The sequence below is a fragment of the Coregonus clupeaformis genome, chromosome 25 (genome assembly GCF_020615455.1).
Source record: "Coregonus clupeaformis isolate EN_2021a chromosome 25, ASM2061545v1, whole genome shotgun sequence".
NCBI lineage: Eukaryota > Metazoa > Chordata > Actinopteri > Salmoniformes > Salmonidae > Coregonus > Coregonus clupeaformis.
In genome coordinates, this window is record NC_059216.1 from 18,709,017 (window position 1) to 18,731,516 (window position 22,500).

Genomic DNA, 22,500 nt, shown 5'->3' on the forward strand with positions numbered 1-22,500 from the left:
CTCCCCACCAGCTCAGACGGCCTCACAGCCCTGGGGAGAGAAGGGGGCAGTAACAGTTCAATAAGGCAGTAACACACTGCGCAGCACGTCTCGTCACCTCTGGACGATCCATAGTCCCCCTGTTCAACATATTACATTAAAACAACATTTTTCTACAGTCCTATGGTCTGATAGCTTCAATTGGCTGGCAGGTCAGATCTGTAAATTAGGTGTCACTGATCACCATGGTAACAGTAGGTGTCAGTCTAACCTGTATAGCTCTGATTCCAACAGGGTGAGCTGGCGGGCGATCTCTATGGGGTGAAGGGTCATGAGGTCAAAGGTGTCAGTCTGGCCCAGGCGGCTGATGTGCCACTCGATGGGCGGGGGCGGACTCTCGAAGGTGATGTTGTGGCTGACCCCGTTGGACTGAGTCTGAATCTTCCTCTTGATGATCTTGTTGATAGACTCCACCCACTTCCTCATAGACTTGCCTGAGGAAGGGACGCGTGACAAGTCACTCGTAAAAAAAACAAGGACTTCTTTTCATGTTTTTATCATTCATGACAATTAAGCTAAATTAAACTAAAACATGACCATTGTCCAGTCCCTATCAAAGGTTAGAAGTAAACGTTTGAGACTCTAACACCGTACTATTTTTATTGTGAGAGTTCTGGTGGACACCAACGCATTCATTACACATAGCAACTAAAATTAAAACTTGATAACATTTTCTGCACAATAACATAAGTGACTAGTAAATAATAAAAGTAGTGAAAACTGCAAAATGTGTCCCTGTGAATGAACATATTGGTATTGTAGTGAGAAGTATTGTAGTAGTACTGTAGTAGTGTAGTAGTATTGAGGTAGTCCTGTAGTAGTATTGAGGTAGTCCTGTAGTAGTATTGAGGAAGTCCTGAAGTAGTATTGAGGTAGTCCTGAAGTAGTATTGAGGTAGTCCTATAGTAGTATTGAGGTAGTCCTGTAGTAGTATTGAGGTAGTCCTGAAGTAGTATTGAGGTAGTCCTATAGTAGTATTGAGGTAGTCCTGTAGTAGTATTGAGGTAGTCCTGTAGTAGTATTGAAGTAGTCCTGTAGTAGTATTGAGGTAGTACTGTAGTAGTATTGAGGTTGTAGTATTGAGGTAGTCCTGTAGTAGTATTGAAGTAGTCCTATAGTAGTATTGAAGTAGTCCTGTAGTAGTATTGAAGTAGTCCTGTAGTAGTATTGAAGTAGTACTGTAGTAGTATTGAAGTAGTCCTGTAGTAGTATTGAAGTAGTCCTGTAGTAGTATTGAAGTAGTCCTGTAGTAGTATTGAAGTAGTCCTGTAGTAGTATTGAAGTAGTACTGTAGTAGTCAGGGGTTGGAACCGAAATTATTTTCCAATCGTTTAGTTCTGACCAGAACCACACTTTTTTTTCGTTATGTTCCACTGTTCCAAACAGCTAAATAAAGCTGTGAACCGTTTCGAACCCCCCCAAAAAAGTAACGGTTTCTATCGTTCCTTTTTGTTCCTTTTTGAACCTGTGAAATCAACACGTTTTTTTCATTTCATTTAGCTCATTAAATGACTTCACCAATCAGTGCGGACAGAGCAGGCGAGCTGGTTGTTTACATGCGTGATGGACAGACGAGTGTAGCCAATGGCGCAAGACGCGACTGAAATGTTATGGGTGGGGAGAGAGCGAGAGAGGGTTGAGGGGGCTTACAGCGCTGGGCATCTGGTTATGACATGCATTATTCTGAATTAGGTCCACAGAATTATACCTACGGAGGAGCGGCTTCTATGAAGGAACTTTGAAAGTCCTTTGAGCTAGCTAGCTAACAAGCTTGTGTGTGCAGAGCGGCACCAGAACTAAAAACACGTCTTACCTTTTTTTGTAGTTAATAAATCCAACATGAAACATTATAACTAGGCCTAGAGTATCCTTAACTAGAATTGAAAAAGTTAATACACTCTTCTCTAGCTAATAAAAAAATCTCTCACCCCATCTTCTGAATCATGCTTATAATGGCCTGGTGTGTAACTTCAATACAGTAGCCTATTGTTCGGAGATGGGAGGGGCAGGTAGCCAAAAACATGCGACACACACACACACACACACACACACACACACACACAGGCAAAAGATGTTCATCTTGCAGGCAGACACTGGAATACGTTTCTGAGTGACAGAGTGAGAGTTTGCATAGGCACTTTGTTTTGCGTTTTTTTGAGGGACTAGAAAAAAAATGCCTGGAACATAAAATAACGTTCTTAACCAGTTCCCATGCTTTTAAAATGACGGCTCTGTTCCAGAACAGTATGGCTCACTTTCGTTCCTGGTTCCGTTTCTGTTCCTTTAACATTTTTTTTGTTATTTTCGGTTCTGTTTCTTGAACGGTTCCAACCCCTGGTATTAGTACTATAGTAGTATTGCTGTTGTACTGTAGTAGTATTGTAGTAGTACTGTAGTATTAGTATTGTAGTGGTACTGTAGTAGTATTGTAATAGCATTGTAGTAGTACTGTAGTGGTACTGTAGTAGTATTGAGGTAGTAATGTAGTGGTACTGTAGTAGTATTGTAATAGTACTGTAGTGATACTGTAGTGGTAGTGTAGTAGTACTGTAGTGGTACTGTAGTATTGAGGTAGTACTGCAGTGGTACTGTAGTAGTATTGAGGTAGTACTGTAGTGGTACTGTAGTGGTCCTGTAATATTGGGGTGGTATTGTAGTGGTACTGTAGTAGTATTGAGGTAGTACTGTTGTGGTACTGTAGTATTGAGGTGGTACTGTAGTGGTACTGTAGTATTGAGGTGGTACTGTAGTGGTACTGTAATATTGAGGTGGTACTGTAGTAGTATTGAGGTAGTACTGTTGTGGTACTGTAGTGGTACTGTAGTATTGAGGTGGTACTGTAGTGGTGCTGTAATATTGAGGTGGTATTGTAGTGGTACTGTAGTAGTATTGAGGTAGTACTGTTGTGGTACTGTCGTATTGAAGTGGTACTGTAGTGGTGCTGTAATATTGAGGTGGTACTGTAGTGGTACTGTAGTAGTATTTAGGTAGTACTGTTGTGGTACTGTAGTAGTACTGTAATATTGAGGTGGTACTGTAGTGGTACTGTAGTATTGAAGTGGTGCTGTAGTATTGAGGTGGTACTGTAGTGGTACTGTAGTAGTATTGAGGTAGTACTGTTGTGGTACTGTAGTAGTACTGGGGCGGCAGGTAGCTTAGTGGGTAAGAGCGTTGTGCCAGTAACCGAAAGGTAGCTGGTTCTAATCCCCGAGCCGACTAGGTGAAAAATCTGTCGATGTGCCCTTGAGCAAAGCACTTAACCCTAATTGCTCCTGTAAGTCGCTCTGGATAAGAGCGTCTGCTAAATGACTAAAATGTAAATGTACTGTAGTATTGAGGTAGTATTGAGGTAGTACTGTAGTGGTAGTATTGAGGTACTACTGCAGTGGTATTGAAGTGGTACTGTAATATTGAGGTGGTATTGTAGTGGTACTGTTGTATTGAGGTAGTACTGTACTGGTACTGTAGTGGTACTGTAGTATTGAGGTGGTATTGTAGTGGTACTGTAGTATTGAGGTAGTACTGTAGTGGTACTGTAGTATTGAGGTAGTACTGTAGTGGTACTGTAATATTGAGGTGGTACTGTAGTGGTACTGTAGTATTGAGGTAGTACTGTAGTGGTACTGTAATATTGAGGTGGTATTGTAGTAGTATTGAGGTAGTACTGTAGTGGTACTGTGGTATTGTAGTGGTACTGTATTATTGAGGTAGTACTGTAGTGGTACTGTAATATTGAGGTGGTACTGTAGTGGTACTGTAGTATTGAGGTAGTACTGTAGTGGTACTGTAGTATTGAGGTGGTATTGTAGTGGTACTGTAGTATTGAGGTAGTACTGCAGTGGTACTGTAGTATTGAGGTAGTACTGAGGTAGTACTGTAGTAGTATTGAGGTAGTACTGTAGTGGTACTGTAGTGGTATTGTAGTGGTACTGTAGTATTGAGGTAGTACTGCAGTGGTATTGAGGTAGTACTGTAGTGGTACTGTAGTAGTATTGAGGTGGTACTGTAGTGGTACTGTAGTATTGAGGTAGTACCTCGTAGCTGTATAATGCTACTGATGTACTCCTCCAGTCTGCCTCGTAGCTCAGGGTCGTTCTCAAAGTCATAGAAATGATGTTCCACCCACTGACGGAACACATTCAGGACCCTGAGAGAGAGGTGAATGATCAATCAATTAAATTCATTTATAAAGCACTTTTTATATCAACAGTTATCTACTGTGCTTTACAGAAACCCGGCCTAGACACCAAAGAGCAAGCAGAGGCCGAAGCACAGTGGCCAGTAAAAACTATCTTGAGAGATGCCACAGTCGAAAGACGGAGGTTTGGGCCACAGGAATGGGGATGATGGAATAACTCTGATAGCTAGAGGACTGCCACACCAAGGAGGGAGGATGAGTCTGATTGGACAGCGGGATGGTGCGATGGACTCTGATTGGACAGTGGGATGGTGCGATGGACTCTGATTGGACAGTGGGATGTGAGAAGGACTCTGATTGGACAGCGGGATGGTACGATGGACACTGATTGGACAGTGGGATGGTGCGATGGACTCTGATTGGACAGTGGGATGGTGCGATGGACTCTGATTGGACAGTGGGATGTGAGAAGGACTCTGATTGGACAGCGGGATGGTGCGATGGACTCTGATTGGACAGTGGGATGGTGCGATGGACTCTGATTGGACAGTGGGATGGTGCGATGGACTCTGATTGGACAGTGGGATGTGAGAAGGACTCTGATTGGACAGCGGGATGGTGCGATGGACTCTGATTGGACAGTGGGATGGTGCGATGGACTCTGATTGGACAGTGGGATGGTGCGATGGACTCTGATTGGACAGTGGGATGTGAGAAGGACTCTGATTGGACAGTGGGATCGTGAGAAGGAGTCTGATTGGATGGTGGGGCGGAGTCTGTTTGGACAGTGGGAAGGAGTATGATTGGATAGTGGTGATTATACCTGAGTTGGACCGGTTGGACATACTCCCTGCGGAACCTCTGTAGCTCTGCAGCCATTGGCTGATCCCCGTTCCATAGAGCCTGTTTGTCAGCCTCAGTGGGCTCTGGCTCTGGGATCTCAATCCTGTGTGTCAAAAATAATAATAATTCATTTAATTCGTAAAGCGCTTTTCCTCACACCCAATGCAAAAAAAATATATAATAATAATAAAAATTCAAACCACAGAACATAGAACACAGACAACCACAGCTTTATACAGGTGTCATCCAATCTGGAGGAGGTGAGAACAGAACCAGCAGACAACACAGCCATGTTACCGTCAACACAGAGTAGAGCAGCACCATCTCAACAGGTTAGGAGTCAAGGATACAGTCTTAGGATGCGTCACAAATGGCATCCTATTCCTTTTATAGTGTACTACTTTTGACCAGGGTCCAAGGGTGCCATTTGGGATGCACAATATAGTATAATTTAACTTCTTTTATTGCTATTGTCCCTCCAGGGACATAAAACGGGAAATTCACTTCCTGTGTGTTTTTGTTCTACTTTATACTACTGATGTTGATTACTGAATTGATGTTGATTACTGAATTGATGTTGATTACTGAATTGATGTTGAATACTGAATTGATGTTGATTACTGAATTGATGTTGATTACTGAATTGATGTTGATTACTGAATTGATGTTGATTACTGAATTGATGTTGAATAGTGAATTGATGTTGATTACTGAATTGATGTTGATTACTGAATTGATGTTGATTACTGAATTGATGTTGAATACCGAATTGATATTGAATACCGAATTGATGTTGATTACTGAATTGATGTTGATTACTGAATTGATGTTGATTACTGAATTGATGTTGATTACCGAATTGATATTGAACACTGAATTGTTGAGTTTGCAAGAAAGGCATTTCACTGTGCACGTGACAATAAAAGTTGAAAGATCTCTTGGCCCCCTGCACAAACACAACACACTGGTAAGCAGGTCGGACCTACCTGTCTATCAAGAGGTCGAGGAGCTCCTGAGGCTTGCAAAAGGACCGGTAGGTGGTCAGAAAGGTGCGCACAAAGTTGGGATCTAAAGGACAGCATATCAATTATTGAATCATAACACTTTGCATCCATAAATAATGTAATTTCTTTGCATCTGTAATGTCTTTGGATGTCTTTGCACAGGGAATACCTGATATTGTACGCCATAAACCAGGGGTTGGCAACAGGCGGTGTGATTTGATTGAAATAGCCACCCTTTGCCTTGATGACAGCTTTGCACGCTCTTGGCCATTCTCTTAACCAGCTTCATGAGGTAGTCGCCTGGAATGCATTTCAATTAACAGGTGTGCCTTAATTTGTGGAATTTCTTTCCTTCTTAATGCGTTTGAGCCAATCAGTTGTGTTGTGACAAGGTAGGGGGGGTTTCCAGAAGATAGCCCTATTTGGTAAAAGACCAAGTCCATATTATGGCAAGAACAGCTCAAATAAGCAAAGAGAAATGACAGTCCATCATTAGTTTAGGACATGAAGGTCAGTCAAAAATATCAAGAACTTTAAAAGTTTCTCCAAGTGCAGTCGTAAAAACCATCAAGCGCTATGAAGAAACTGGCTCTCATGAGGACCGCCACAGGAATGGAAGACCCAGAGTTACCTCTGCTGCAGAGGATAAGTTCATTAGAGTTACCAGCCTCAGAAATTGCAGCCCAAATAAATGCTTCACAGAGTTCATGTAGCAGACACATCTCAACATCAACTGTTCAGAGGAGACTGCGTGAATCAGGCCTTCATGGTCAATTTCTGCAAAGAAACCACTACTAAAGGACACCAATAAGAAGAAGAGACTTGCTTGGGCCAAGAAACACGAGCAATGGACATTAGACCAGTGGAAATGTATCCTTTGGTCTGGAGTCCAAATTGGAGATTTTTGGTTCCAACCACCGTGTCTTTGTGAGACGCGGTGTGGGTGAACGGATGATCTCCGCATGTGTATTTCCCACCGTAAAGCATGGAGGAGGAGGTGTTATGGTGTGGGGGTGCTTTGCTGGTGACACTGTCTGTGATTTATTTAGAATTCAAGGCACACTTAACCAGCATGGCTACCACAGCATTCTGCAGTGATACGCCATCCCATCTGGTTTGGGCTTAGTGGGACTATCATTTGTTTTTCAACAGGACAATGACCCAACACACCTCCAGGCTGTGTAAGGGCTATTTGACCAAGAAGGAGAGTGATGGAGTGCTGCATCAGATGACCTGGCCTCCACAATCCCCCGACCTCAACCAAATTGAGATGGTTTGGGGTGAGTCGGACCGCAGAGTGAAGGAAAAGCACCCAACAAATGCTCAGCATATGTGGGAACACCTTCAAGACTTCAAGCATTCCAGGTGAAGCTGGTTGAGAGAATGCCAAGAGTGTGCAAAGCTGTCATCAAGAATCTAAAATATAAAATATATTTTGATTTGTTTAACACTTTTTTGGTAACTACATGATTCCATATGTGTTATTTCATAGTTTTGATGTCTTCACTATTATTCTACAATCTAGAAAATAAAAAATAAAGAAAAGACCTTGTGTCCAAACTTTTGACTGGTACTGTATATATATACACAATATGTTCCGTCCCCCCGACCGTCCGCGCCAATAAAAATGTTCCGGTGGCTGAATCTAGTTGCCTACCCCTGCCCTACGCTAGAGTACTGCCCTACCCTAGAGTACTGCCCTACCCTAGAGTACTGCCCTACCCTAGAGTACTGCCCTACCCTAGAGTACTGCCCTACCCTAGAGTACTGCCCTACCCTAGAGTACTGCCCCTACGCTAGAGTACTGCCCTACGCTAGAGTACTGCCCTACCCTAGAGTACTGCCCTACCCTAGAGTACTGCCCTACCCTAGAGTACTGCCCTACCCTAGAGTACTGCCCTACCCTAGAGTACTGCCCTACCCTAGAGTACTGCCCTACCCTAGAGTACTGCCCTACCCTAGAGTACTGCCCTACCCTAGAGTACTGCCCTACCCTAGAGTACTGCCCTACTCTAGAGTACTGCCCTACGCTAGAGTACTGCCCTACCCTAGAGTACTGCCCTACCCTAGAGTACTGCCCTACCCTAGAGTACTGCCCTACCCTAGAGTACTGCCCTACTCTAGAGTACTGCCCTACCCTAGAGTCCTCTTTAAACAGACAACACAGTAGGAGGCTATGTGTCAGCCAGACTTACCAGCGTACATGTGGTAGGTGAGCCTCTCTATAAGCTTGACCACCGTGCCTGCTTTAATGATGGGTATCCCCGTCTTGCTCTGGACGCGGTCCTCAAACACAATGTTCTCCTCCGAGTCGTGCACAGCGAAGCGGTATAGCTCTGGCGAGGGCAGGCGGAGGGGCTGGGCCTGCTCCTCGTGTTGTAGCACAGTGTCTAGCATACGGTCCAACGTGGAGCGGTACTGCAGGGTCACCAGCGCCGCCATCCACGCCCCCTTCTCCTCCGCCGAGCGAGCGCAGAACACCACACAGTTCTCGTCTTTACCAACGAGTTCGAAGGCATGTTTGAACTCTGCCGAGTCCTCGCGGTCCACGATGCGGACTTTCCGCAGGACGAACTTCTCCTTGAGACGGAACTCTGCCCCGCTTCCAGAACCGGGGAGTCGGGAGCTCTGATTGGCCTTGCAGCTGATCATGAGGCCGTCGAACAGGAAGTTGTGTCGCTCATGTTTGGCGCCGGCGCGGAGGAGTGCCCCCTCCAGGATAAACTCGGAACAGCACTGGCCGATGTCCTTCCCCTCCCAGCCGTCGATGCTCTTCTGGATCTCATTCATCCGCTTAATGGCCAGCTGCTTGCTGCGCACCTGGCGACTGTACAGACGGTACATGGGCTCACTGGAGAAGGAGGAAGAGGACGAGGAGGAGGAGGAGGAGGAGGAGGAGGAGGAGAGAGAGAGGGTGGTGAGGAAACTGAGGAATCAATCAAAACCTTTATTTAACTACAATAACAACCTGAAAACGAATCACATCTAATGTGTAGAAGTAGCATGTGTGTATCTGCAGGGTGTGCCGTAGTGTGGAAGCCGTAGCTACGTACCCAGGTATCTGCAGGGTGTGCCGTAATGTGGAAGCGTAGCTACGTACCCAGGTATCTGCAGGGTGTGCCGTAATGTGGAAGCCCGTAGCTACGTACCCAGGTATCTGCAGGGTGTGCCGTAATGTGGAAGCGTAGCTACGTACCCAGGTATCTGCAGGGTGTGCCGTAATGTGGAAGCCCGTAGCTACGTACCCAGGTATCTGCAGGGTGTGCCGTAATGTGGAAGCCCGTAGCTACGTACCCAGGTATCTGCAGGGTGTGCTGTAATGTGGAAGCGTAGCTACGTACCCAGGTATCTGCAGGGTGTGCCGTAATGTGGAAGCGTAGCTACGTACCCAGGTATCTGCAGGGTGTGCCGTAATGTGGAAGCGTAGCTACGTACCCAGGTATCTGTAGGGTGTGCCGTAATGTGGAAGCGTAGCTACGTACCCAGGTATCTGCAGGGTGTGCCGTAATGTGGAAGCCCGTAGCTACGTACCCAGGTATCTGCAGGGTGTGCCGTAATGTGGAAGCCCGTAGCTACGTACCCAGGTATCTGCAGGGTGTGCCGTAGTGTGGAAGCCCGTAGCTACGTACCCAGGTATCTGCAGGGTGTGCCGTAGTGTGGAAGCCCGTAGCTACGTACCCAGGTATCTGCAGGGTGTGCTGTAGTGTGGAAGCGTAGCTACGTACCCAGGTATCTGCAGGGTGTGCCGTAGTGTGGAAGCCCGTAGCTACGTACCCAGGTATCTGCAGGGTGTGCCGTAGTGTGGAAGCCGTAGCTACGTACCCAGGTATCTGCAGGGTGTGCCGTAGTGTGGAAGCCCGTAGCTACGTACCCAGGTATCTGCAGGGTGTGCCGTAGTGTGGAAGCCCGTAGCTACGTACCCAGGTATCTGCAGGGTGTGCCGTAGTGTGGAAGCCCGTAGCTACGTACCCAGGTATCTGCAGGGTGTGCCGTAGTGTGGAAGCGTAGCTACGTACCCAGGTATCTGCAGGGTGTGCTGTAGTGTGGAAGCCCGTAGCTACGTACCCAGGTATCTGCAGGGTGTGCCGTAGTGTGGAAGCGTAGCTACGTACCCAGGTATCTGCAGGGTGTGCCGTAATGTGGAAGCCCGTAGCTACGTACCCAGGTATCTGCAGGGTGTGCTGTAATGTGGAAGCGTAGCTACGTACCCAGGTATCTGCAGGGTGTGCCGTAATGTGGAAGCGTAGCTACGTACCCAGGTATCTGCAGGGTGTGCCGTAATGTGGAAGCGTAGCTACGTACCCAGGTATCTGCAGGCTGTGCCGTAGTGTGGAAGCCTCCGTAGCTACGTACCCAGGTATCTGCAGGGTGTGCTGTAGTGTGGAAGCGTAGCTACGTACCCAGGTATCTGCAGGGTGTGCCGTAGTGTGGAAGCCCGTAGCTACGTACCCAGGTATCTGCAGGGTGTGCCGTAGTGTGGAAGCGTAGCTACGTACCCAGGTATCTGCAGGGTGTGCCGTAATGTGGAAGCCCGTAGCTACGTACCCAGGTATCTGCAGGGTGTGCTGTAGTGTGGAAGCGTAGCTACGTACCCAGGTATCTGCAGGGTGTGCCGTAATGTGGAAGCCCGTAGCTACGTACCCAGGTATCTGCAGGGTGTGCCGTAATGTGGAAGCCCGTAGCTACGTACCCAGGTATCTGCAGGGTGTGCCGTAATGTGGAAGCCCGTAGCTACGTACCCAGGTATCTGCAGGGTGTGCCGTAATGTGGAAGCCCGTAGCTACGTACCCAGGTATCTGCAGGGTGTGCTGTAGTGTGGAAGCCCGTAGCTACGTACCCAGGTATCTGCAGGGTGTGCCGTAGTGTGGAAGCGTAGCTACGTACCCAGGTATCTGCAGGGTGTGCCGTGAGTGTGGAAGCGTAGCTACGTACCCAGGTATCTGCAGGGTGTGCCGTAGTGTGGAAGCCCGTAGCTACGTACCCAGGTATCTGCAGGGTGTGCTGTAGTGTGGAAGGCGTAGCTACGTACCCAGGTATCTGCAGGGTGTGCTGTAGTGTGGAAGCCCATAGCTACGTACCAAGGTATCTGCAGGGTGTGCTGTAGTGTGGAAGCCCGTAGCTACGTACCCAGGTATCTGCAGGGTGTGCTGTAGTGTGGAAGCCCGTAGCTACGTACCCAGGTATCTGCAGGGTGTGCTGTAGTGTGGAAGCCCGTAGCTACGTACCCAGGTATCTGCAGGGTGTGCTGTAGTGTGGAAGCCCGTAGCTACGTACCCAGGTATCTGCAGGGTGTGCCGTAGTGTGGAAGCCCGTAGCTACGTACCCAGGTATCTGCAGGGTGTGCCGTAGTGTGGAAGCCCGTAGCTACGTACCCAGGTATCTGCAGGGTGTGCCGTAATGTGGAAGCCCGTAGCTACGTACCCAGGTATCTGCAGGGTGTGCCGTAGTGTGGAAGCCCGTAGCTACGTACCCAGGTATCTGCAGGGTGTGCCGTAATGTGGAAGCCCGTAGCTACGTACCCAGGTATCTGCAGGGTGTGCCGTAGTGTGGAAGCGTAGCTACGTACCCAGGTATCTGCAGGGTGTGCCGTAGTGTGGAAGCGTAGCTACGTACCCAGGTATCTGCAGGGTGTGCCGTAATGTGGAAGCGTAGCTACGTACCCAGGTATCTGCAGGGTGTGCCGTAGTGTGGAAGCGTAGCTACGTACCCAGGTATCTGCAGGGTGTGCCGTAATGTGGAAGCCGTAGCTACGCACCCAGGTATCTGCAGGGTGTGCCGTAATGTGGAAGCCGTAGCTACGTACCCAGGTATCTGCAGGGTGTGCCGTAATGTGGAAGCGTAGCTACGTACCCAGGTATCTGCAGGGTGTGCCGTAATGTGGAAGCGTAGCTACGTACCCAGGTATCTGCAGGGTGTGCCGTAATGTGGAAGCCGTAGCTACGTACCCAGGTATCTGCAGGGTGTGCCGTAATGTGGAAGCCCGTAGCTACGTACCCAGGTATCTGCAGGGTGTGCCGTAGTGTGGAAGCCCGTAGCTACGTACCCAGGTATCTGCAGGGTGTGCCGTAATGTGGAAGCCCGTAGCTACGTACCCAGGTATCTGCAGGGTGTGCCGTAATGTGGAAGCCGTAGCTACGTACCCAGGTATCTGCAGGTGTGCCGTAGTGTGGAAGCCCGTAGCTACGTACCCAGGTATCTGCAGGGTGTGCCGTAATGTGGAAGCCCGTAGCTACGTACCCAGGTATCTGCAGGGTGTGCCGTAATGTGGAAGCCCGTAGCTACGTACCCAGGTATCTGCAGGGTGTGCCGTAATGTGGAAGCCCGTAGCTACGTACCCAGGTATCTGCAGGGTGTGCCGTAATGTGGAAGCCCGTAGCTACGTACCCAGGTATCTGCAGGGTGTGCCGTAATGTGAAGCGTAGCTACGTACCCAGGTATCTGCAGGGTGTGCCGTAATGTGGAAGCCGTAGCTACGTACCCAGGTATCTGCAGGGTGTGCCGTAATGTGGAAGCCCGTAGCTACGTACCCAGGTATCTGCAGGGTGTGCCGTAATGTGGAAGCCCGTAGCTACGTACCCAGGTATCTGCAGGGTGTGCCGTAATGTGGAAGCCTGTAGCTACGTACCCAGGTATCTGCAGGGTGTGCCGTAATGTGGAAGCCCGTAGCTACGTACCCAGGTTTGCGTCGAGGCAGGTGTTTGGTGTAGATGCGCTCCACGCTACACTGGAGGTTGAGCAGAGCGGTGATGGCCTGCTTCAGACCCTCTCTGTCATCCTGCTCCTCACTGCGCTCCTGCAGCTGCTGCTCAGAGAAGACAAGGTGACAGGCATTAGGCATTGATGTGTATGTGATAATGTATGCACACAGAGCAACATTTCCCCATGGGGATAATGAAGTGTGTCTTTGGTTTTAATGAAGATGGCAGTTTTTCCACACTCTTTAAAGTAAGGATATAAGCTTGTAATGTAAACCGAATTATTATATCTTGAAAACCACCTCCCTCATTACAGCAAGATGTAAAAGTATTTTGGAGCGTGCACAGACGCACAGAAACACAAGACACTTTCCGTGGAGGTGTCTGCTGGTAAATCTGGTAGAGCTGTCTGCACTCCTAACGGGTCAACTGACTGACTGGCTCATGGTCTACAAGACTTAAAGCTGAAATCCGTAAACCGGGGAAACAGCTGTTCGCCTCCAGCGCCTTCGATAATGTTTTTGTTTTGTTGATGAAATGGAGGCGAGGAGTGTCCGGCATCGTGGTAAAAAAAATAAAAAAATAAAGTTGCAGTACATATTCTGCTGTTCTGTTGCGTATATGCACTGATGTCGGATTTCTTTGTTGTTGTAATAACGCAAAAACAGCCGTGGCGGTTTCACCAACTACGGATTTCAGCTTTAAAGTGGATGTCAACAACGCAGATATAATAACTAAGCTAGGTTAAAACCGATCGATAGTAAACAGAGGAATCAGGAGCTCTCAGATCCTTCAGATCCTGAACGGAGAGCTTGACCCTATTTCCATGTTTAACCACAAGATGGCGACTCGTAGGGAATGACCAAAACACTGGCCATGACCAGTTTTTTAAAGCTCTAAATTGAAACACTGGTCAACCTCACTGTGAGAAGGACATGTCTGGACTGTGTGTGTGTGTGTGTGTGTGTGTGTGTGTGTTAGACACTCACTTGCAGTAGTTCAAAGTAGTGCAAACAGTGGTACACAGGAACCATCATGAGCTGTGGAAGGACGTACTGGACAGCCTCCTTGAAACCTTCAGCTATGGACTGGACCGAAACAACATTACTTTACATACTACGGTAGAGACACAACAGTATTACTTTACATATTACTGTAGAGACAGACAACATTACTTTACATATTACTGTCGAGACAAAGACAACAACATTACTTTACATATTACTGTAGAGACACAGACAACCTAGAGACAGAGAGAATAGGAGAGACGGGGTCTCTCTGCTGTGGAGTGAAGAGACAAAGACCGAGAGAAGATATGACATCATGGAGGAGAGAGAGAGAGAGAGAGAGAGAGAGAGAGAGAGAGAGAGAGAGAGAGAGAGAGAGAGAGAGAGAGAGAGAGAGAGAGAGAGAGAGAGGGAGAGAGAGAGAGAGAGAGAGAGAGAGGCAGAGAGCGAGAGAGAGAGAGAGAGAGAGAGAGAGAGAGAGAGAGAGAGAGAGAGAGAGCGAGAGAGAGAGAGAGAGAGAGAGAGAGAGAGAGGAGAGAGTGGAGAGAGTGAGAGAGAGAGAGAGAGAGAGAGAGAGAGAGAGAGAGAGAGAGAGGCAGAGAGAGAGAGAGAGAGAGAGAGAGAGAGAGAGAGAGAGAGAGAGAGAGAGAGAGAGAGAGAGAGAGAGAGAGGCAGAGAGAGAGAGAGAGAGGAGGAGAATGAACAGATGACCACCAGGAGAGGAGTGGTGGAAGAGAGAAGGAGGAGAGGATGACTGTGGTGGACTAGGCAGAGTAACCTGAGTAGGTGTTGTCATTGTATCCTTTTAAACCCCCCCACCCCCCCCCCTGCTCCCTAGATAGATGATCCTTAATCAATACTCTACTACTCAGACTCCACACTACAGCCTCCTCTGGCGCTCTCTGTGTGTGTGTGTGTGTGTGTGTGTGTGTGTGTGTGTGAGTGCGTGCGTGTGTGTATATGTGTGGATAGACACTCAGACTACCCACTACATAGCCTGCCTGCCCTATACTGTCTGTCTGTCTGTCTGTCTTGTCTATGTGGCGAGAGATATACACACTACCGTTCAAAAGTTTGGGGTCACTTAGAAATGTTCTTGTTTTTGAAAGAAAAGCAATTTTTTTGTCCATTAAAATAACATCAAATTGATCAGAAATACAGTGTAGACATTGTTAATGTTGTAAATGGCTATTGTAAAACGGCAGATTTTTTATGGAATATCTACATAGGCCCATTATCAGCAACCATCAGTCCTGTGTTCCAATGGCACGTTGTGTTTGCTAATCCAAGTTTATCATATTAAAAGGCTAATTGATCATTAGAAAACCCTTTTGCAATTATGTTAGCACAGCTGAAAAATGTTGTGCTGATTAAAGAAGCAATAAAACTGGCCTTCTTGAGACTAGTTGAGTATCTGGAGCATCAGCAATTGTGGGTTCGATTACAGGCTCAAAATGGCAAGAAACAAATAACTTTCTTCTGAAACTCGTCAGTCTATGCTCAAACAAAGAACTTTCTTCTGAAACTCGTCAGTCTATTCTTGTTCTGAGAAATGAAGGCTGAAGAAATTGCCAAGAAACTGAAGATCTCGTACAACGCTGTGTACTACTCCCTTCACAGAACAGCGCAAACTGGCTCTGACCAGAATAGAAAGAGGAGTGGGAGGCCCCGGTGCATAACTGAGGAAGAGGACAAATACATTAGAGTGTCTAGTTTGAGAAACAGGCGCCTCACAGGTCCTCAACTGGCAGCTTCATTAAATAGTACCCGCAAAACACCAGTCTCAACGTCAACAGTGAAGAGGCGACTCCGGGATGCTGACCTTCTAGGCAGAGTTGCAAAGAAAAAGCCATATCTCAGACTGGCCAATAAAAATAAAAGATTAAGATTTTACCCCAATAACTACCGTGGGATATGCGTCAACAGCAACCTTGGGAAATCATTAACAGGAGACTCGTAGACTTCCTCAGTTAAAACAATGTACTGAGCAAATGTCAAATTGGCTTTTTACCAAATTACCGTACGACAGACCATGTATTCACCCTGCACATCCTAATTGACAAACAAACAAACCAAAATAAAGGCAAAGTCTTCTCATGCTTTGTTGATTTCAAAAAAGCTTTTGACTCAATTTGGCATGAGGGTCTGCTATACAAATTGATGGAAAGTGGTGTTGGGGAAAAAACATACAACATTATAAAATCCATGTACACAAACAACAAGTGTGCGGTAAACTTTTTCCACAAGGCCGTGGGGTGAGACAGGGATGCAGCTTAAGCCCCACCCTCTTCAACATATATATCAACTAATTGGCGAGGGCACTAGAACAGTCTGCAGCACCCGGCCTCACCCTATTAGAATCTGAAGTCAAATGTCTACTGTTTGCTGATGATCTGGTGCTTCTGTCCCCAACCAAGGAGGGCCTACAGCAGCACCTAGATCTTCTGCACAGATTCAGTCAGACCTGGGCCCTGACAGTAAATCTCAGTAAGACAAAAATTAATGGTGTTCCAAAAAAGGTCCAGTTGCCAGGACCACAAATACAAATTCCATCTAGACACCGTTGCCCTAGAGCACACAAAACACTATACATACCTCGGTCTAAACATCAGCGCCACAGGTAACTTCCACAAAGCTGTGAACGATCTGAGAGACAAGGCAAGAAGGGCCTTCTATGCCATCAAAAGGAACATAAAATTCGACATTCCAATTAGGATCTTGCTAAAAATATACTTGAATCAGTTATAGAACCCATTGCCCTTTATGGTTGTGAGGTCTGGGGTCCGCTTACCAACCAAGAATTCACTAAATGGGACAAACACCAAATTGAGACTGCATGCAGAATACAGCAAAAATATCCTCAGTGTACAACGAAAAACACCAAATAATGCATGCAGAGCAGAATTAGGCCGATACCCACTAATTATCAAAATCCAGAAAAGAGCCGTTCAATTCTACAACCACCTAAAAGGAAACGATTCCCAAACCTTCCATAACAAAGCCATCACCTACAGAGAGATGAACCTGGAGAAGAGTCCCCTAAGCAAGCTCGTCCTGGGGCTCTGTTCACAAACACAAACAGACCCCACACAGCCCCAGGACAGCAACACAATTAGACCCAACCAAATCATGAGAAAACAAAAAGAGAATTACTTGACACATTGGAAAGAATTACATAGATACAGAAGAAAAAGACTGAAGGACTGGGTCGCGTCTCTGGCAACCGAACCAAAATAAAAAATGACTGGCCGGCTTGGGTAGCAACCCTAGATTAGTGTCGGGACTATATGTTGTGGAAGGATGAAATAGCATGAATGAATTAATCAAAATAACTTTTTTTTATGAAAATATGTCAACCATTATTTGAATATGTTGGTAACCCTTTGCTTTATCTTGGCCAGGTCGCAGTTGTAAATGAGAACTTGTTCTCAACTGGCTTACCTGGTTAAATAAAGGTGAAATAAATACAAATAAAAGTGATAATGCCCTTGAAGCCGGTGTTTGGAGGACGTGTTGGAACGGTTTGCCTGCCCTCGACTTCAACACCCGTGCCAATACATCCTCCAAAACACCGGCTTCTCTGGCATTATCACTTTAGAGGACCAGACAGACAGCCATGAGGACCAGACAGACAGCCATGAGGCCCAGACAGACAGCCATGAGGCCCAGACAGACAGCCATGAGGACCAGACAGACAGCCATGATGACCAGACAGACAGCCATGATGACCAGACAGACAGCCATGATGACCAGACAGACAGCCATGAGGACCAGACAGACAGCCATGAGGACCAGACAGACAGCCATGAGGACCAGACAGACAGCCATGAGGACCAGACAGACAGCCATGAGGACACATGATGACCAGACAGACAGCCATGATGACCAGACAGCCATGATGACCAGACAGACAGCCATGATGACCAGACAGACAGCCATGAGGACCAGACAGACAGCATGATGACCAGACAGACAGCATGATGACCAGACAGACAGCCATGAGGACCAAACAGACAGCCATGATGACCAGACAGACAGCCATGATGACCAGACAGACAGCATGATGACCAGACAGACAGCCATGAGGACCAGACAGACAGCCATGATGACCAGACAGACAGCCATGAGGACCAGACAGACAGCCATGAGGACCAGACAGACAGCCATGAGGACCAGACAGACAGCCATGAGGACCAGACAGACAGCCATGATGACCAGACAGACAGCCATGATGACCAGACAGACAGCCATGATGACCAGACAGACAGCCATGATGACCAGACAGACAGCCATGAGGACCAGACAGACAGCCATGAGGACCAGACAGACAGCCATGAGGACCAGACAGACAGCCATGAGGACCAGACAGACAGCCATGAGGACCACACAGACAGCCATGATGACCAGACAGACAGCCATGATGACCAGACAGACAGCCATGAGGACCAGACAGACAGCCACGAGGACCAGACAGACAGCCACGAGGACCAGACAGACAGCCACGAGGACCAGACAGACAGCCACGAGGACCAGACAGACAGCCACGAGGACCAGACAGACAGCCACGAGGACCAGACAGACAGCCACGAGACCAGACAGACAGCCACGAGGACCAGACAGACAGCCATGAGGACCAGACAGACAGCCACGAGGACCAGACAGACAGCCACGAGGACCAGACAGAGAGGACCAGCACAGCCAGAGGACCAGACAGACAGCCACGAGGACCAGACAGACAGCCACGAGGACCAGACAGACAGCCACGAGGACCAGACAGACAGCGACGAGGACCAGACAGACAGCCACGAGGACCAGACAGACAGCCACGAGGACCAGACAGACAGCCACGAGGACCAGACAGACAGCCACGAGGACCAGACAGACAGCCACGAGGACCAGACAGACAGCCACGAGGACCAGACAGACAGCCACGATGACCAGACAGACAGCCACGAGGACCAGACAGACAGCCACGAGGACCAGACAGACAGCCATGAGGACCAGACAGACAGCCATGAGGACCAGACAGACAGCCACGAGGACCAGACAGACAGCCACGAGGACCAGACAGACAGCCACGAGGACCAGACAGACAGCCACGAGGACCAGACAGACAGCCACGAGGACCAGACAGACAGCCACGAGGACCAGACAGACAGCCATGAGGACCAGACAGACAGCCATGAGGACCAGACAGACAGCCATGATGACCAGACAGACAGCCACGAGGACCAGACAGACAGCCACGAGGACCAGACAGACAGCCACGAGGACCAGACAGACAGCCATGAGGACCAGACAGACAGCCACGAGGACCAGACAGACAGCCATGATGACCAGACAGACAGCCATGAGGACCAGACAGACAGCCATGATGACCAGACAGACAGCCATGAGGACCAGACAGACAGCCACGAGGACCAGACAGACAGCCATGATGACCAGACAGACAGCCACGAGGACCAGACAGACAGCCACGAGGACCAGACAGACAGCCATGAGGACCAGACAGACAGCCATGAGGACCAGACAGACAGCCATGATGACCAGACAGACAGCCATGAGGACCAGACAGACAGCCATGAGGACCAGACAGACAGCCACGAGGACCAGACAGACAGCCATGAGGACCAGACAGACAGCCATGAGGACCAGACAGACAGCCACGAGGACCAGACAGACAGCCACGATGACCAGACAGACAGCCATGAGGACCAGACAGACAGCCAGACAGCCATGAGGACCAGACAGACAGCCATGAGGACCAGACAGACAGCCATGAGGACCAGACAGACAGCCATGAGGACCAGACAGACAGCCATGAGGACCAGACAGACAGCCATGAGGACCAGACAGACAGCCATGATGACCAGACAGACAGCCACGAGGACCAGACAGACAGCCACGAGGACCAGACAGACAGCCACGAGGACCAGACAGACAGCCACGAGGACCAGACAGACAGCCACGAGGACCAGACAGACAGCCATGAGGACCAGACAGACAGCCATGAGGACCAGACAGACAGCCATGAGGACCAGACAGACAGCCATGAGGACCAGACAGACAGCCACGATGACCAGACAGACAGCCATGAGGACCAGACAGACAGACAGACAGCCATGAGGACCACACAGACAGCCATGAGGACCAGACAGACAGCCACGAGGACCAGACAGACAGCCATGATGACCAGACAGACAGCCATGAGGACCAGACAGACAGCCATGAGGACCAGACAGACAGCCATGAGGACCAGACAGACAGCCATGAGGACCCGACAGACAGCCATGATGACCAGACAGACAGCCATGACGACCAGACAGACAGCCATGATGACCAGACAGACAGCCATGAGGACCAGACAGACAGCCATGAGGACCAGACAGACAGCCATGAGGACCAGACAGACAGCCATGAGGACCAGACAGACAGCCATGAGGACCAGACAGACAGCCACGATGACCAGACAGACAGCCATGAGGACCAGACAGACAGCCAGACAGCCATGATGACCAGACAGACAGCCATGAGGACCAGACAGACAGCCATGAGGACCAGACAGACAGCCATGAGGACCAGACAGACAGCCATGAGGACCAGACAGACAGCCATGAGGACCAGACAGACAGCCACGATGACCAGACAGACAGCCACGAGGACCAGACAGACAGCCACGAGGACCAGACAGCAGCCACGAGAGACCAGACAGACAGCCACGAGGACCAGACAGACAGCCACGAGGACCAGACAGACAGCCATGAGGACCAGACAGACAGCCATGAGGACCAGACAGACAGCCACGATGACCAGACAGACAGCCATGAGGACCAGACAGACAGCCATGAGGACCAGACAGACAGCCACGAGGACCAGACAGACAGCCACAAGGACCAGACAGACAGCCATGATGACCAGACAGACAGCCATGAGGACCAGACAGACAGCCGCGAGGACCAGACAGACAGCCATGAGGACCAGACAGACAGCCGCGAGGACCCGACGACAGCCATGATGACCAGACAGACAGCCATGAGGACCAGACAGACAGCCATGAGGACCAGACAGACAGCCATGAGGACCAGACAGACAGCCACGAGGACCAGACAGACAGCCATGAGGACCAGACAGACAGCCATGAGGACCAGACAGACAGCCATGAGGACCAGACAGACAGCCATGAGGACCAGACAGACAGCCACGAGGACCAGACAGACAGCCATGATGACCAGACAGACAGCCACGAGGACCAGACAGACAGCCGCCGAGGACCAGACAGACAGCCATGATGACCAGACAGACAGCCACGAGGACCAGACAGACAGCCACGAGGACCAGACAGACAGCCACGAGGACCAGACAGACAGCCAGACCAGACAGCCACGATGACCAGACAGACAGCCATGAGGACCAGACAGACAGCCAGACAGCCATGAGGACCAGACAGACAGCCATGAGGACCAGACAGACAGCCATGAGGACCAGACAGACAGCCATGAGGACCAGACAGACAGCCACGAGGACCAGACAGACAGCCACGAGGACCAGACAGACAGCCACGAGGACCAGACAGACAGCCACGATGACCAGACAGACAGCCACGAGGACCAGACAGACAGCCACGAGGACCAGACAGACAGCCACGAGGACCAGACAGACAGCCACGAGGACCAGACAGAGACAGCCACGAGGACCAGACAGACAGCCATGAGGACCAGACAGACAGCCATGAGGACCAGACAGACAGCCGCGAGGACCAGACGGACAGCCACGATGACCAGACAGACAGCCATGAGGACCAGACAGACAGCCATGAGGACCAGACAGACAGCCATGAGGACCAGACAGACAGCCATGAGGACCAGACAGACAGCCATGAGGACCAGACAGACAGCCATGAGGACCAGACAGACAGCCATGAGGACCAGACAGACAGCCACGAGGACCAGACAGACAGCCAGAGGACCAGACAGACAGCCATGAGGACCAGACAGACAGCCATGAGGACCAGACAGACAGCCATGAGGACCAGACAGACAGCCGCGAGGACCAGACAGGCAGCCACGAGGACCAGACAGACAGCCAAGGACAGACAGACGACGCCATGAGGACCAGACAGACAGCCATGATGACCAGACAGACAGCCATGAGGACCAGACAGACAGCCATGAGGACCAGACAGACAGCCACGATGACCAGACAGACGGCACAACACACAGTCCTGACGTCCAGGCAGGACGCTACGCTCAGTCACATACACAGTTTACAGCAGGTATAAAAGGTGCAGTGAAATGCTTTTGTGCTAGCTCCCTCAACAACGCAGTACATTAATCAATAATAACAATTTTAAAAAAGAGTCAAAAACACATCATATAGGTAATAAAGGCCCAGGCCACGACCATGCAGAATCAGCCTGTTTTGGGTTGTCTCGGGGTTTAACAGGAGGTGCGTTGATAAATGTCCTTTTAGTGTAAGAGCTGTTTGAAAAGACCGCCTGAAATAACAGCCTGTTTTGGTGGGCATGGAGTTTTGGCCTGCCTGGTGACATCACCAAGGGGAAATTAGTTAATAGACCAATAAGAAAGAGAGTTCCAAACCTCTCTGCCACTAACATCTGGTTTTCAGTTTCCCACTCAGACCACTCCCATTCAGTCCTGGCTACATTCTTGCTTGAGAAATTGCTCTTTGCTAAGAAGCTATTTTTGTTTCTTTTTGACCATTTTAATTGAAAGCAATCACAGTAAGGTACTTAACCGTTACGCAGAAATGATTTG

The 22,500-nt window shown here is 49.1% G+C and overlaps 1 protein-coding gene across 3 annotated transcripts in view; it reads right to left on the minus strand.

Moving 5' to 3' along the window:
- Positions 1-22,500, minus strand: part of sos2 (son of sevenless homolog 2 (Drosophila)) — a 123,492-nt gene that overhangs the window by 22,103 nt on the left and 78,889 nt on the right. For all 3 annotated transcript variants that reach the window (XM_041847338.2, XM_041847337.2, XM_045207524.1), the window contains exons 8-15: positions 13,709-13,807; positions 12,699-12,826; positions 8,220-8,875; positions 6,007-6,088; positions 5,001-5,123; positions 4,074-4,186; positions 251-473; positions 1-30 (exon numbers count right to left, since the gene is read on the minus strand). The exon at positions 1-30 is cut by the window's left edge and continues 90 nt beyond it. In XM_041847338.2, the coding sequence (XP_041703272.2) occupies positions 1-30; positions 251-473; positions 4,074-4,186; positions 5,001-5,123; positions 6,007-6,088; positions 8,220-8,875; positions 12,699-12,826; positions 13,709-13,807 (1,454 nt within the window). The remainder of the gene's footprint in view (positions 31-250; positions 474-4,073; positions 4,187-5,000; positions 5,124-6,006; positions 6,089-8,219; positions 8,876-12,698; positions 12,827-13,708; positions 13,808-22,500) is intronic.